General features: G+C 41.2%; 1 protein-coding gene across 1 annotated transcript; it reads right to left on the bottom strand.

Moving 5' to 3' along the window:
• Window positions 1-7,784: 7,784 nt before the first annotated feature.
• LOC145936305 (uncharacterized) lies at window positions 7,785-9,801 on the bottom strand. The gene is made up of 7 exons (XM_083038392.1): window positions 9,604-9,801; window positions 9,323-9,521; window positions 8,899-9,087; window positions 8,682-8,799; window positions 8,290-8,547; window positions 8,072-8,157; window positions 7,785-7,982 (listed from the first exon to the last, which is right to left on the bottom strand). Exons 1-7 carry the CDS (start codon window positions 9,618-9,620, stop codon window positions 7,785-7,787), a joined length of 1,065 nt encoding a protein of 354 aa, XP_082894518.1. The 5' UTR covers window positions 9,621-9,801.
• Between the last annotated feature and the right edge of the window lie 7,073 nt (window positions 9,802-16,874).

Here is a 16,874-nt window from a genome sequence, read left to right as displayed (position 1 = left end):
CGTCACATGGACGATTTGGCAAGATGGCCGCCTGAATATCGTTTTGCTGCGCAAATTGGCCCAGCGTAGCGTGAACGATTCGTGACCAAGGGCGCGGGCACACGGATGTTTCTGGCTGCGACGAATAATTCGATCTGCGGCGGTTTGTCCTTTGCGGGACGCACGATTTCGCCGGAATTGTTGCTTGATTTATGGACGGGCAGCGTGTCGTGCTCAAATTGTTTCGCGAAGGCTGCGTGATTCTAGTTTGGGGTCACCAATGTAGGTTTTTTTATAACCGTGATGTTTAACTATATCACCACTATGTTGGCCTATACCAAACACTGATATCCAATCGAGCGGGGTACCAAATCCACGTCAGATATGTAGTCAGCAAAGTAATACTTTATTTTCACATCCATCCGTTACAATGCCTCCATGCCGTTCATGTTCTGCCGCTCGCGCCTACCGAGTGGTTCTGGTCAGCCACGCTCGCGGGGCTGACCAGAACCACTCGGGAGAGAGATGGAGATATATTCCCCACAATCTTGTGATTGCAATGCCATCTATAGGTATCTACAGGTACTATTGCCGGTAGAGACTGTCACGTCCAGGTGACTTTTCTTATATATATTTGTAAGAAAAGAATATTAATCTCACGGCTTCGCGGGGGACAGGAATTGTGAAAGAAAAATCGAATAGATATCAAGCGACAAAACTTTCTTTATTTACGACGTCACTCTCAAAAAAATGACTCAAGCTTTTGGGCCAAAATCGGACTTCGTCTACTTCCTTTTCTCAAGTCCTCAACTTCATAACGATCATTAAGAAGTACCTTGCGGATTCGAAACGGTCCCTTGAATTTTGGGTGGAGTTTTCTGCTGCTACCTGTCGCCGGATCACTCGTAATCTGCACTAATATCAGATCACCGTCGTTATATTTACGAGCGTCCCATCGTGTCCGGTCGTAGCGTTCCTTCTGTTGTTGCTGGTTCCGATCAATGTGTGTCTTGATCTCCGCACGCAGCTCACTCAGGTCTAGTTGGTGTACCGTGTCTCTTACTTGAGACAGGAGTGATGCTTCCGCGGGACTCCTGACCTCACACCCAATGAGTGCCTTCATCGGGATCGTATTGATGCCTTTGTTATACGTTGTATTTATGGCACTCTGTACTTGTTTGAGGACGGTGTCCCAGTCACGAGGATCCCGTCCTGCCGTCGTCGTGGCCAAGGCTTGTACTATGGTCTTGTTGTACCTTTCGCACTGACCGTTAGCTTGTGGGGTGGCAACAGCATTCAAGACATGTTTGATTCCGTAACTGTCGCAAAACATTCGGAATCCCTGAGATGTGAACGCCGTCCCCCTATCGCTTATGATTCTGCTGGGCGCTCCAAACAAATAAATAAAATTGGTTAGTATTTTTACGACGTAGCTCGCCTTTTGACTCCTTACTGGTTCTACGATGGTAAATTTGGTAAAAGCGTCAACTAATACAAGGATAAATTTGTTTTGCTTACGACTTGTCTCGAACGGACCGACATGGTCGATGTGCACCGTGTGACATGGTGCAGGCACCTTTTCGATAACGTTCAGCTTACCCTGCTTCTTGCCTGCTGTATGCTTGTAGTAGGCGCAGTTTAGACATGCACTAATGTACTTCGTCACGAAGCGCCTCATATTTGCGAACCAATAGCTTCGCTTTATACGCTCTAAGGTCTTCTCGACCCCTAGGTGATCATCGTGGCACAACCTGCAGATCTGCATGCGCGCGTCTCTCGGTACACCACGTCGTAGTGTTGTCGTCAAGTCGCCGGTATACCTTGCCGTTCCTTAAAATAATGTTTTGTCTCGTGTTCTCGGCTTCCTTCTAAAAGAATCGTCCGGATGTGCGACAATTGCTCATCCTGCAGCTGTGCCGCCAAGATCCAATCGCCTTCTGTTACGTCGACCTTTAGTATTTCGATCGGGATGTGTATCGGGTTGCGGCTGAGTGCGTCCACATGTGCCATCTTGGATCCCGCTCGATACTCAACATCAAACGTGTATTCCTGCACTTCGAGCCACCACCGGCCAATGCGGGGTAACAGGTCTCGTTTGGCAAATGTCAGTCGTAGTGCGTTGCAGTCGGTTACCACTTTGAACTGCAACCCCAGCAAATATACTCTGAAATACCTGAGGGCCAGTACTACCGCCATGGTTTCCAACTCGTACGAATGGTAGCAGCATTGATCCGCGGTCGTCTGCCTACTGAAATAGGCCACTGCTGTCATCTTACCCTCGTTCTCCTGCAGCAGCATTGCTCCTACTCCGATCGCGCTTGCGTCGGTGTGGACTTCGGTTCTTTTGTTGTGATCAAATATCGTCAACACTGGTCTGGTTAAGAGTTTATTTTTGATGGTGTTAAATGCTAGTTCCTGTGCATCCGTCCATTCCCAAGGTGCGTCTTTTCTCGTAAGTCTCGTCAGGGGTTCCACGATTGTCGCGAATTTCTCAATGAACCTTCGAAAATAACTCGCCAATCCCAGAACTTGACGCACCTGTTTCACTGATAGTGGTCTCTCCATGCGTACTAGTGCCTCAATTTTACTTTGCCCTGGTCGGATACCTCGTGCGCTAATCTCTCTTCCAAGGTAGTCTATTGATTCTGTAAAAAAGGTACACTTTTCCAGTTTTAAGGTCAAGCGATGCGTGCGAAAAGTGCTTAACACTTGTCGTAATCTTGCCACTCCCTCCTCTATAGTTCGGGACGGAATGATAACGTCATCCAAGTAGGGAAAAGCCACGGAGTTTTTTAGGTTTCCCAAAACTTGGTCCATCAACTGTTGAAAAACGGCGGGCGCGTTAGTCAGACCGAAAGGCATCCGTAAAAATTCATAGTGCCCTTCCGGCGTCACGAATGCCGTCTTCGCTATGGAGTCATCCGCTACTGGTACCCGGTAGTAGCCCGACGCTAAATCTAGCCCTGTGAAGTACTTGTAACCTCCTAATTTGTCAATCTGTTCTTCGATCAGAGGCATCGGGTATTTGTCCTTAATCGTGATCGCGTTTAATTTACAAAAATCGATACACATACGGTGTTCGCCGTTTTTCTTTTTTACTAATAATATGGGACTCGCATATGGTGAATCTGACTCGCGAATAATGCCATTATCTAGGAGCTCGCGTATCATCTCTCGCACTATGCGTTTTTTAGTCTCGGCCAGACGGTATGGACGGTACGCGATAGGTTCGTCGGTTATGCAACGAATGCGCAGCGTCGCGGCGTCCATCTTTCCTAATTCTGATATCGATAGTGCTATACAATCTTTAAACTCCCGAAGCAAAGCCGTGGTCAGCTGTTTCGCTTCTTCACTGGCCGTATCCGTAGTAATCGTAATCTCGTTATTTTCTCGTACGCTCGAAAAATGAACACCGATAACATCCTCGCGGTCGCCGGAAATCGCGGGTAATTGCTTGAACGTTACTTTGTTCCCGTGTTTAATCATGATAATATGTTCCTGCTCGAGAAAGTCGCGACCGATTATTAGATCATATACAAGGCGATCATCCGGTACTATAATGGCATCGACCTGTGCCACCGCGTCCATGACTCTAACTTCGCAACGCGTTGACCGATTACTTATCGCGGCTTGCCCAGCGAAACCTTGTAATATTCGATTCGATGTTATTATTATAATCATATCGTATTTTGCGACAACGGATTCCCGTACTAACATCGATTCCCGTACTGCATCCGCTTCCCGTATCTATTAGTCCTTGGACTTTATGCCCGTTTATCGCCACTGGCCTCTCGTACGCATTCGACGTGCTTCTAGTTTCAATTACCGCGCTCACATCTTTTTTAAACGGACATTTCTCGGCCCGATGTCCCAGACGATTACATCGTTCACACTCAATACGCGGCATGCGGCATTTTCTCGCGATATGTCCCACTTTCCCGCAGTTAAAACATTCGGGTCGCAAACTTTTCTTATTATCCGTCGGCGGCGTATTCTCATCGTTCGTCGCGCTCGTTTGATCTGCCGGCAAGGTTTTCGATGTCCGGTCCTTCCGATCGCCTTTATTACTCGCCGCGGCTTTATTTTTTTCACTCTTTTGCGTAAATTTCCTAAAGTTCAGTGCTCATGTACGCGTATAAATCGTTTGCACTACCGTGTTGCGCAGAGCGTACCGTTTGCGCTACGTTTTCATCTGAGATCCCGCAGATTACCGCGTCGATTAAATACTTGTCCGGTATCACGATATCCAGTTTACGCATCTTACTCAGTTTTTGGAAACAATAATCCCCTAGTGATTGCCCCGGGGCACTCTCATAAAGCGCGGCTTCTTTAAATAATTTATTAAATGGCACGGACTTACGAAACTGCTGAGTTAAAGAATCTTTTATCTCACTCCATGTGCCGGTCAGCCGGGGCCGGGAGTCATACCATTGCCGGGCATGTCCTCTCAATCGTCCTGGGATTAGTCGCAAAATTGCCTTGTCCTCCCAGTCGTACTGCGCTGACAAATCATCAACATGCTCGATCCACTTTTCGACGACTAAGTCATCCTTTGACGGATCGAACAAAGGGATCATTAGCTCGTCGCCCTTTTGTATACATGATCCTCTCGTGTATGATTTTGAGCGTCGATCCAGGCTCTCGACGATGCGTTCCAGCCGATTGAAACGTTCGTCACTTCGCTTCCTTTTGTCTTCCGAAGATGAATCGGAAGAACGGCTTTTCTTCCTTTTTGAACTGCGTCGCTCGGACTCGCGGCGCGACTTGTGTCGACCCATTATGCGTATTATGTGTCGACTCACTTAAATACGTAAACTTGTCCTTTATCCCACTTCTGATTTGTAAGAAAAGAATATTAAACTCACGGCTTCGCGGGGCGACAGGAATTGTGAAAGAAAAATCGAATAGATATCAAGCGACAAAACTTTCTTTATTTACGACGTCACTCTCAAAAAAATGACTCGAGCTTTTGGGCCGAAATCGGAATCTGTCTCTCGTCTCCCGATCGCTAGCGAATTGCCTACGTCTCCCCTCCACGTCGCCACTCTGCGCGGCGCGTGTGTGCCCAGGTCCTCGGCGCGCTGCTCGAATGCGTTGGCTCGTCTTTTTCGTACATATTGGACCAGTAGCGGGATTCTGTAACTCCTTAACGACGAAAATCGCTATCGTTAACTATCGATATCGATGATTATCGCAAAAGGTTATTCTGTAACTAGCAGTTATCGACAACTCTCGATAACTTGAATCGTTGAATTCCGAAAATTGTCGAAGCCGTGTCGATGCGGTTGCGATCGATACCGGAGGTCTCGCTAAGCCGTTAACGATAATCTGTGTAATCGGTAATACGTTGATGTATGTAATGTATGCATGTATGTGTAATATATGTGACATGTGACATAGTGAATTAGAAAAGTTGCTGGATAAAATATAGCTATTACGGTAATAATACGGATTGAAAGTAAGTACAAGTTTTTCTGTTCCTTGAACCTTTAACTTTTGTCTAATAGTTTCCCATAAAATAATTTCTTAACTTTTCGTTTTAAGATGGCTCTTGGCTATCTTGCCTTAGATTTAATGAGAATGGAAGATCGTGTTCAACGCCTTGAACGAAGGTCACAACGACAATTGCTGCGAGCAACAGAAGATCCATTTGATTTGACGAACAACGAATTTAGGGAGCTGTACCGCCTAACACCGGACTTAATTTTCGATCTCATCGATGCATTAGAACCTCGATTGCAGCGGACAAGGATCACTGGACTGTCTACAGAAAAGAAAGTAATACAAATTATAACACCATATATTTTACAATACAATGTATATTTTTGTTTTCTTGGGAGTGTTTATTTTTATTTTTTTTAATTTTAATTTGAGTTTGTTGATGGTATTCATATAAATTTCATATGTTATAGGTATTATCGGCAGTGAGATTTTATGCAACTGGCTGCTTTCAACGTCCTGTGGGTGAGCAATGGGGCATTTCCATGAGCCAGACATCTATCAGCAGATGTATACACAAAGTGACAGATGCGATCAACGATTTAATATTTAGACAGTGGTTACAATTTCCTATGACTCTAGGAGCCAGGCAGCTAGCGAGAATGCAATTTCAAAATGCACGTCAGCCATTTGAAGGAGCTATAGGAGCAATTGACTGCACTCACGTAGCGATTCTTACTCCCAAAGAGCATGAAGAAGCCTACGTTAATCATCATGGATATCATTCATTAAATGTGCAAATGGTAAATATTTAAATCATTGATTTGTACAGCGTGTTTTATGTATTAATAACTAATTACATTAATGTTTGATCCCTTAGATATGTGACCCGAATTTAAAAGTACTAAATGTTAATGCAAGATATCCCGGAGCACGGCACGATGCATATATATGGAGTGCTTCTGCTGCACGACGAGTTATGGAACGCGCATACAATCGTGGTGAACGACGAACATATCTCATTGGTAATTATTATCTTAATTTTTTATGTTAGAAATTACTGTAAAAAGTTTTTATTGTCGATTTATGGCACATAATACATCATGTATTTTACACATCGTTCGTTTCAGTACATGAATTCTTAAATTCCTTGTATTGAATCTAAATTGTATTAAAGAGCTTTAAATATTTTGTTTATATAGGTGATTCAGGTTATCCATTGGAGCCATGGCTATTAACTCCTTTGCCCCGAGAGCCGCAAGGAACTCCACGTTTCGCATATAACGAAATGTTATGTAGCGCAAGAAATTGTGTCGAACGTCTTTTTGGTGTAATGAAGTCTACCTGGAGATGTCTTTCTCGACATAGGGTCTTGCAATATGAGCCTGGCTTTGCTGGAAGAATTGTCAATGCTTGCGCAGTCCTCCATAATATGCGGATTGCTCACGGCATACTTGATGATGATCTGTTCGATGAATTTGATGATGCACATATGTACGAAAATTGTGGTGAGGCTCATGATATTAATAATCCGGATAATAATGATCGTAGACCTCTTGCTATCGCACGTCGCATCCAAGATCGTTTAATAGCAGAAAGATTTGGTAGATGAAATTGTACAATGTATAAATGTAAATTTAAAATTAATTATCTTATACATCAGATCATTTTCATTCCATTTTATTGTGATAAAAAGCAATTTGTTTTCGTTTTCTTAACTTCTATATTTATTTAAAAAATGTATTGTCTAAATATATTCAATATTCTTTTCTTGTATATATTATAGGTGTAAATATACAGATATATTTAGGTGTAAATATACACAGTATTTTTTGTAAAGATTGAATAAACAAGCGATACACACAAAGTGCTAAAAGTTTTTATATTTTGTACTCCTGATTCAGTTAATCATATGTAATAAGATTGACACACAAATTGTGTTGAATAGCGTTACACCATATATAGTTGCAATATAAAAAAATATTTAAAAAATCACTTGATCCCCCAAAATTAACAAATAATTGCCAAACAATTTTACTCAGTTTAAAAGTATATTTAGAATTAGCATACATTTATTTGGTAATACTTCACAGTTTTGAACATCTTTGGTAATATTTAACATATTCTTCTTGCGCGTAACTTAATATTAACTTATATTGCATTTGATCCAAGTAGTACAACACAAAATTATAAAATAAAACTAAAAATAAAACAAAATTATAATTATAATTATTAAATAAAGATCACTATTATAGATACTATATATTAATTTGTCATTATTATAAAAATATAGGACGGATCACATTTGGCAAAGAAGTACTCGCAGTACTTCATCGAATTCTCTAGGAACTATGACATCACAGAGATTATTCGTTGAGATAAGTAGGCAATAGGTTTTTCATCATTATTGTAAGTTTCTCAAAAACTCTTATCCGTTCACTATCATTAACAGCTTGTACAGCAGCAGTATCTGCCAACTTTAGTATGGCATGTGCAATTTCAGTCATTGCAAGCGCATGCATTCTAGATGCCTCTGCTTGAACTTTGGCAGATTCAGCATGTATCTGCAAACATTCGAATATATTTTATGAATTATCTACATAATTTGTTTTTAAAAAATCATATATTTTACGCCAATTGAAGAGTTACTTACAAACGCAGCATCGGCCTGCTTCTGAGCAATGGACTGTAAGTTCTCCCTTGAGGAATATAATTTTTCGGACGATGTAACTCGATTAACTACAAATAATTGAAAAATCAAAAATATAAATATAAAAAAAACAAACAAAAACATAAACATAAATTTAAATATATAAAAATTTTGAAAAACAATTTTAAAAATTATAATCTAGAGTAAGATTTTAGCTTTACATTTTCTCGATGAAGTGGGCGCATTAATGTTTTGTGAAGAACTACTTGATTCTTCTGCAGGCTTTGATGTTGGAAATGGGTACGGGGTTTTTCTTGTCCTAAAAGATGGAATAGCAGTCTTTGGAGCCTTTCTCGATTCGCAATTAGCGAGAATCTGTGTAGCATCAGAATTTCTATTTTCATTTATATTTTCATTATGTTCTAGTGAAGAATCCTCATAGAAAATTAAATCATTGTCATTGTTATCTTCGGAATTAGCTGCAAACAAAAGAGTATGTATCTTATGCATTATATATGCATAAGAATATGTATTACAACTTATCAATTTATAGAATCTATTTATAATTTAATTTATCTGGAATTTACTTATTATTATTATTATTATTTCTTACCATTTAAATACTGCGAATCTTGAGAAATTTCGTTTGGGGTATCTGTGCAAACACTTATTATTTGTGGAGTCTCTGACAAAACTGAAGTATTTCCTTGTTCAAGTTCTTCCAGCAAATTCTATATACACGGATAATAAGTACATTTGTAAAAATACTGCTTCCATCGAAAGAATATGTTGCGACAAATATCGTGACTTTAAAAGTTTATAAACATTACCTCCTCATCAGGGATACTTTCTGCGCAATATTTACTTCCTTCGACATACTCAGCTCCTATTATTCCAATCACACGTAGCTCAAGTTCAGTCAGTTCAGGTTGCATGATAGCTTTATTGCCCGTTAACCCCTTTGCCTTCCGCAAATCTTTTGCTTTTATTGAAGTGCGACTTTTAAAGTCCCTCCAAACCTTAAACATATAAATAAACCCACATGTTATACAGAAGATTTTGTGCATAAGTACTAATATTAATTAGAATAAGAATTAGAAATATTCCCAGTAAATGTTACATAATATAATGTTAACATATATATTATTAGGTATGTTATATAAATATTTTATATTATTAAATATATTATAGGAATTATACTATTAGATATATTTTAGAACATATTTAAATATATGTGCATGCATATATTCATACCACTTGCCACTGTTCAACCGTTTTTGTCGCTCCTTGAAAGGAATTCAATTCATTTGCTAATTCTGTCCACTTTTTCTGAGCTTCTTCTCTTCCATGTAGAGCATTAAATTTTCCTTCCGCGAGACCCTTGTTTAAATAAAAATAATCTATCATTTTTGTTAACTGTAAATGTGATGCCCTTGCAGTTCTTGTTTTTTTGCTGTGAAATAAAAGTCTCTCATTAAATTTTATCATATGTAATTTGTATATTGTATATATTTTATATTTATCAAAATACATACTTATAGATATGTGACATTTTCCAATTGATGAAGTTGTTTGTGTTTGCACTTTGTTAAAATTAAAAATCACAAACTAATCTGTAAGAGATTAAGCGAGAAAGCAAAGCTAAATATTCTTTCCAAAAGAAAAATCGTTCGATATTTTCCGGAAAGATGTAAGGATGATGGACTTATTATAAACATATAATACAACCACTATATACACTATATTTATTTACAACAGTCTTGCTCGACAGCGAGAATTTTATTCTTTTCCGCGAGACACACTCGACAGCGGCTATTCTCTCTCGCTTCCCACTAACGATAACTCAACCCAGAGTTACCACAATGCTAAGGCGTTCATAAATTCCCTCAAAAGTGACTAGATTTTAACTGCTTAAAATCTGACAACGTTGCACATATATCGAATTATTTCGATGCATCTGTAACGAATTTTGCATCGATTATAATCGTTAAGGCCACGTTACAGAATCACCTACAATTACGATCGTCGGTCGCGCAAGCGACAATTGTCGGTAGCTAACGATACCGATTGTAGTCGGTAAAGAGTTACAGAATCCCGCTACAGGGGCTCAATTCTGTACACGCGTATCGACAACTGTCGGTTCGGTAAGTTAGCGACGTTTGTCGCTTGCACTACCGACACAGACGGATTGAACCTATTCTATACAATGGTCGTAACGACATCCATCGTTGCAAGCGACAGTCGTCGGTACGACTTTATCGTAAAGTACAATCATAGATAAAAGAGAGTTTTCAGCCAATAGCATTGCGAATTGTAGAATGGTCCTAAAAGGTTTACAAATAAAGAACAGCTCTGTCGTTTTTCGCGCCACGTTAATTACACACGTGTAATCATATATGTATATATATTTTAGACTCGTAAAAGATTTACAAAATGTAAATGTTATAATTATTATAAAATTTACGTTTAGATTTAAGTATTATTATTGTACCAAGAATTAATAGTTCCCGTTAAAAAATTTTATATATATAATCATATATATATGTATAACAATATAAAATTATATAAAAATATAAAATTCTATGTATATAAGCTATATGTATATTATATATGACTATAATTATATATTAATGTTTCCTGACTCCTATTGTATATCCTATATAATTTCATATGATTTATTATATAATTATGTTATATAAGATTAGAAACGTTTATTGCTGCCCCACTTGAGGATTACAAGGCGCTTTTTCACTTAAGGAGCGGTCCCAAACCTTTACACAATCTTTACTTCCACTTATAATCTATCCTTAACCTATGACTTAGCCTATACAATATACAAAAAAACAAAACGCCACGCAACTCCGCCATTACTCTCGCCCTATCTCTTCGCACAATTTACCTCTCTTTCATCTCTCTCTTTACGCTCTAACTACCCCTCCACACACACTCTCATCCTCCCCCTCCTATCTTACGCAATCTTATTACTAGCTTACTCTAATGTTGGACCTCCGCTTCCGGCTACTTCCGCCTTCCCTCCTCCACTTTCTCTCTCTCTCTCTCTCTCCCTCTCTCTCTCTCTCTCTCTCTCACTCTCTCACTCTCCCCCTCTCCCCTCACCGCCTTCCCCGTCCCCTCTCGCTTCCTCCAACAGTCTTACCCACACTTCCCCTTCCCCTTCCTCCCCCAGTACCCTCACCATTTCCTGCCAGCTTTCCCCCCTTCCCCATTCCATACATTCCTCCCATACATGTTCCCATGTCTCCACCCCTCCCCCACATATCCTACACCTCCTTTCCTCCTCCTTCTCCCAATATCTGTTTCCCCTCATCCCATTCCCCAATCTGTACTTCGCCATCTTCTGCCACCTTCCTTCCGTCCATCCTTTCCTCAGATACTTCGGTACTCCCTCCCCCTTTACCTGCTTGTACCATTTATTATATACCGAATTCTCTATCTTTTCCCCTCTCTCCTCCCTCTGTCCTTTCTTTTCCCATTCCTCAACCTCCTCCCATCTAAATTCCCCTCTTTCCCTTCTTTCCTCCACCTCCCTTAAATTCATCCCTTTACCCTCAAAAAACTCCTTTCTTTCTTTCTCCCACTCTGACATTTCCCCTCCCTTTTTAGCCCTCTCCTTAATTTCCTCTAAACATATTCTCGCCAACCCCCCTCCCTTACCCTCCTCCAACCTCTTCTCATATCCCCACGCTCTTCTTCCCATCCTTGATCTTAACTTTTCCCTTTGGAGCTCCTCCCTTATCATATACCCCGGCGTTCCCCAATCCGCTCCTAACAACCATCTCATATATCTTTCCTGCACCCTTTCCAATCCCTCTCTCTCCTTCCACCCCCATATCTCAACCCCATACCCTAAAATCGTCCACACTAACGCATCGAAAAGCCATATTCTCCTCCCCCAATTACCCCCAAATCACCTCTTTCCTATCCCCCATACTTGCCCCAATACTGCTGCCCCCCTCCTCCTCCTCTCCCACACCTGTCCATCCTGCCCCCCATTCCTTTGTACTACATAGCCTAAATACTTGTACTCCTTTACCTCCTCCAACTTCTTTCTCTTCCAATACCAACTAGCTTTCTTCAGCCTCCCTCCCCCCTTCCTGCACCTCATCACCTTCGACTTGCTCTCATTCAACTCCAACCCCTTCCCCTCCAAATATCTACCTAATCTTTCCATCATACACCTCATTCCCCCCTCATCCTCTGCCATCATCACCACATCATCCGCGTACGCTAGCGTGTATATCCTATCCTCTCCCAACCTCACTCCTCCCCATCTTCCTTTCCTCATCTCCTCCTCCAAGTCCGCCATCATCATATTAAACAGCAGCGGACTCAGAGGACACCCCTGCCTCACTCTCCTCCCTGTCCAGAACTTTTCTCCCCTCTCTTCCCCTATTCTAACCCTGAATCCTATCTCCCCTACTAACTCCTCACATCTCCTTACCATCCCTTCCTTCACCCCCCTCCCTCTCAAAGCCGCTATTAATTTCACCCTGTCCACCGAATCAAACGCCGCCCTCAGGTCCACAAAAAATAGTACCATTTGTCTTCCTTTCCTGCTTATCTGTCTATTTATCAAATAGTTTAAAACGTAAATATTATCTACTGTCCCCATCCCTTTCCTGAACCCCGTTTGATTCGGTGGCACCATCCCTCCTTCCTCCACTTCGCCCCTCAGCCTCTCTGCTAACACCGTCGCATACACTTTGTATAACGACGGCGCCAGTGTTACTCCCCTGTAATCTGAGACCTCCCTTCCCTCTCCTCTTTTCAAAATTGGTATCACCAACCCCTCACACCATTCTCTAATCCACCCTTCCCCCTTCCATATCCTATTACATAATTCCCACACCCACTCTTCTAGCCCCTCTCCGCCATATTTCCACACTTCTCCTGGTATTCCATCCACCCCCACCGCCTTCCCATCTTTTATTCTTCCTATCGCCCTCCTAATTTCTCCCCTCTCTATCTGATCTTCCTGATCTTCCACCTTCTCCCTTATCCTCCTGCTTCCTCCCAACACCACTCTTGACTCCACCCCCCCCTAATAAATCCCTAAAATAACTGTTCCATTCTTCCATCTCAATCCCTTCTCCCCCCCTCCTTTCCCCCTTCTCCTCTCTTTCCTAATTACCTCCCATACCTGCCCCTCCGTCCTCGCTTCCACTGCCCTCCTAGTCCATTCTTCATTCTCCTCCTCTTTCTTCTTCCTACATAATCCCTTGTACTCCTTCTTTCTTCTCTTATATTCCTTTCCCTCCCCCCCTTTTCTCTTCCATCTTTTCAACTCCTTTGCCACCTCCCCCTTATCTTTTCTGCACTCCTCATCAAACCACCCTCCCCTTTTTCTTCTCTCCTCCCTACTTTCCCCCCATTTCCCTTACTTAGCACTTCCTGTATTTTTCTTTCCATCCTCCCCCACTCCACCTCTACCCCTCTCTCTTCTTGTTCATCTCCCTGCCTCTCCCCTATCACTCCTAACCTCTCCCTGAATTCCTTCTTCCCCTCTCCCGACCAGTTCCACCTCTTTTCCCTCTTTTTTACCTTCTTCTCCAATCCTCCTCTTTCCCCTCTGATCCTTACCACTACCGGCATGTGGTCCGAGTCTATCCTATCTCCTATCTCTACCCTCATAATTTCCTCCCTCACCTCCTCCTTCACAATCACATAATCAATGACTGATCTCCCATTCGGCCCCATGTACGTCCAGCTCCCCTCCTCATCTCCTGCTACCCCTCCATTCACAATTGCCCACCCTATCTCCTCTAATCTTCTCACTAACAATTTCCCTTCCCCATTCACCTTTGCATCCTTCGACCTTCTTTCCTTTCCCTCCTCTTCTCCCTCCTCCCCTAACCTTACCCTTCCCCCCAATTCTCCTGTTCTAGCATTAAAATCCCCCCTATTATCGTTCTAATCCCACCTCCCTCCTCCTCCGTCCACTCACTCATCTCTCCTAATTTCTCTTCTAAATCCCCATTTACGTACACACCCACCAATCTCCATCTCTCCCCCTTTTTCCTTATCATCACCTCCATCATTCCTTCCTTATCCGCCCCACCCTTTTCTTCTATTCCTAACCCTTTTCTTACCCCTACTACTATTCCCCCCATTGCCCTTCCTTTCCTATTTTTCTTCCTCGCATATTGCACCTCCCACTTAAATCCCACAGGTAACCTCCCTCTTATCTTCTCCCACCCTTTTTCATCTACCCATGTTTCTAACAAGAACATTACGTCCCATTCCCTTATCGCTTCCCAGAATTCCGCATCCTTATTCTTTAGCCCCGCTACATTCCAGAATGCCACTTTCCATCCTTCCTCCCTTCCCTCTTCTTCGCTCTTACTTTCTTCCCCTACTCTCCCCACCTCTCCATCTCTCCCTACCCCTCTCTCTCTACCTTTTCCCCTTTCCATCTTCCTTCTCCTACTCATTCTTTCCCTTCCTTTTTTGCCTCCTGCCCTATTTCAACCTCCCTTTCCCCCTCGTCCCCTCCCCACCTTTCTACCCCCTTCCCTTCTTCTCCCCCTTCCTCCTTCAGCTCCTCTCTCACCTCATCCCACCTCCACCACTTACCCCTCATCCATATTCTTCCATATCGTACCCACGCCCTCCCTCCCTCTCTTTCTTCCCCCCTAGCGATCTCTCCTAATCTCCACATCATCCTTCTTTCCTTCCACGTAAGATCTTCCTCAATCCTCTCCTCTCTCCCCCTCAATCTTCTTTTCTTCTCCATTATTTCCCTCTTAACCTCCATATCTCCTACCCTTACCAACGCCATACTAATCCCATCTCTTCTTCCTTCCCCTATTTTCCTCACCCCCCCCACCGGCCCCTCTACCCCTATCTCTTTTAATATTCTCTCCACTTCCCCTTTTACTCCTCCTTCCCCACCCTTTATACCTTTTACTATAATGTTCCCTCTCCTTTCCTCCCTTTCCTTCCTCTCCCACCTCCATTCCATCATATTAATCCTACCTTTCATCTCACCCATCTCCTCTCCCTTTCCCTCCCCCCTCCTCTCCCCCCTCCTCTCCCCCCTCCTCTCCCCCTCTTCCTCAGCTCCAATTCCTCCACTTTCATCCCTAATTCTAAAATCCTCCCCTCCAACCCCTCCTTCTCTCTCCCCCACCTTCTCTCCTTCTCCTCCATTTCTTTCTTCAGCTCCCTTATCTCCTCTCTTATTTCTTCCTGTCCTCTTATTCCCTCCTTAATCTCCTCTTTAATTTCTCTTCTTATCTCTCTCATCTCTCTGATTATTTCCTCCTTCCATTCCCTCCCCATCTCTCTTATGCTCTCCCCCATCACTTCTGCCTCCTCTCTCCTTCCTGTCTCTGGCGATCTTATCACCTTTTTACTTTTCCTAAATAACCACTGTATGTCCCCTTTCTCCTCCATCTCTTTTCTCAATCCTATATCCTCTAATTCATCCCTTTTCCTTTTTAAAACCTCTTCCGGCGTCCCCGTGCTACCCCTTCTCTCCCTCTTCTCAACATTCTTTATTCTTTGCACCTCATCCATTTCCCTTCTATACTTCTCTTACTCTATGTCTAGTGACTTTTCTAGTGACTTTTCTCGCGCCACCTACCTTTTTCTCTTTCCCTATACCTACTACACCTGCTCCAATCTCTCTACACCTGTTCTCACCTATCTCCCTAATTGCTGACTCACTCCACCTGCACCACTTTACTCTCTTCTCACCGCTCTTTTCCCTTCTCTACCAACTCGCCTGCAATCCCCCGGCATGCACTCACTCCAGACTCTCACTGACTCACTCTCTCTCATCTCTTCTCCTCCTCCTACCTCTAATAACCACTCAAAAAACACACTCTCTGACAGCACTCCAACCTTCTATCACGCAACCGGAAACGGAAGTCCTATAATTATGTTATATAAATATATAATATATATATATATATATCTACATTATATAATTATATAATAAATCATATAAAATTATTTATAATTATACATATAGTTTATACAGAATTTTATATATTATATAATTTTATATTATTGTTATATGATTATTTTTTATATATATAAAAAAGTATAAGTTAATAATAAACATGTCATTTGACATATCAAACGGATCATGATTATTTTCGCCATTCTCTTCTTTCTACACGATGTTCCGCATTTCTCGCTCTGTGTTGTAATAATAATAACTCCCAAGCGAGAAATTCTTGTGCCATTTTTATTTTAATGCTAAAATATATGTTTATATTTATAAGATGGTAAATAAAAATCAATAATAATATAATGTATATTAGAATATAAATAAGGCTCTGAATATGAATAATTAATATAAATATTTAATTAATATAAATATATATATGTAAAAATATTAGATATAAAATATAAAAAATATAAAATATATTACAGAATATAAAATAGAATAAAATATAAAATATAGAATACTCCATTATTTGATCAATTTAAATATTAAATTGAGAAAGGCAAATAAGATTAATAAACGTTTCGATCCTTTCATTGAACCATTTTCAGTATCTATAAACAATGAAATATCGATAAACAAATAAAAAATAAATTAAAAAACAGAAAAAATGTAACTTTGTCTCTATTTGTTTATTTTTTATTAATTTCATATCCTTTATATTTTGGCTTATTGTTAATGTGTCATCAGTCATCGCTATATATATTATACTTGGCAAGTTTGCTCTCGACACGCTGCTTTTTATTTTTTCAGCCAATTTATGTAAGTAATTTTCTTTTTAATTTTTGTTAATCACTTCTGTTATACATATATTTTATATATATTCTATGC

The sequence above is a fragment of the Prenolepis imparis genome, unplaced genomic scaffold, assembly GCF_030444845.1.
Source record: "Prenolepis imparis isolate NDT839.2.m4 unplaced genomic scaffold, iyPreImpa1.0 SCAF_5, whole genome shotgun sequence".
NCBI lineage: Eukaryota > Metazoa > Arthropoda > Insecta > Hymenoptera > Formicidae > Prenolepis > Prenolepis imparis.
Note: the sequence above shows the minus strand (reverse complement) of the source record. Positions and strands in the feature narration are given on the sequence as shown.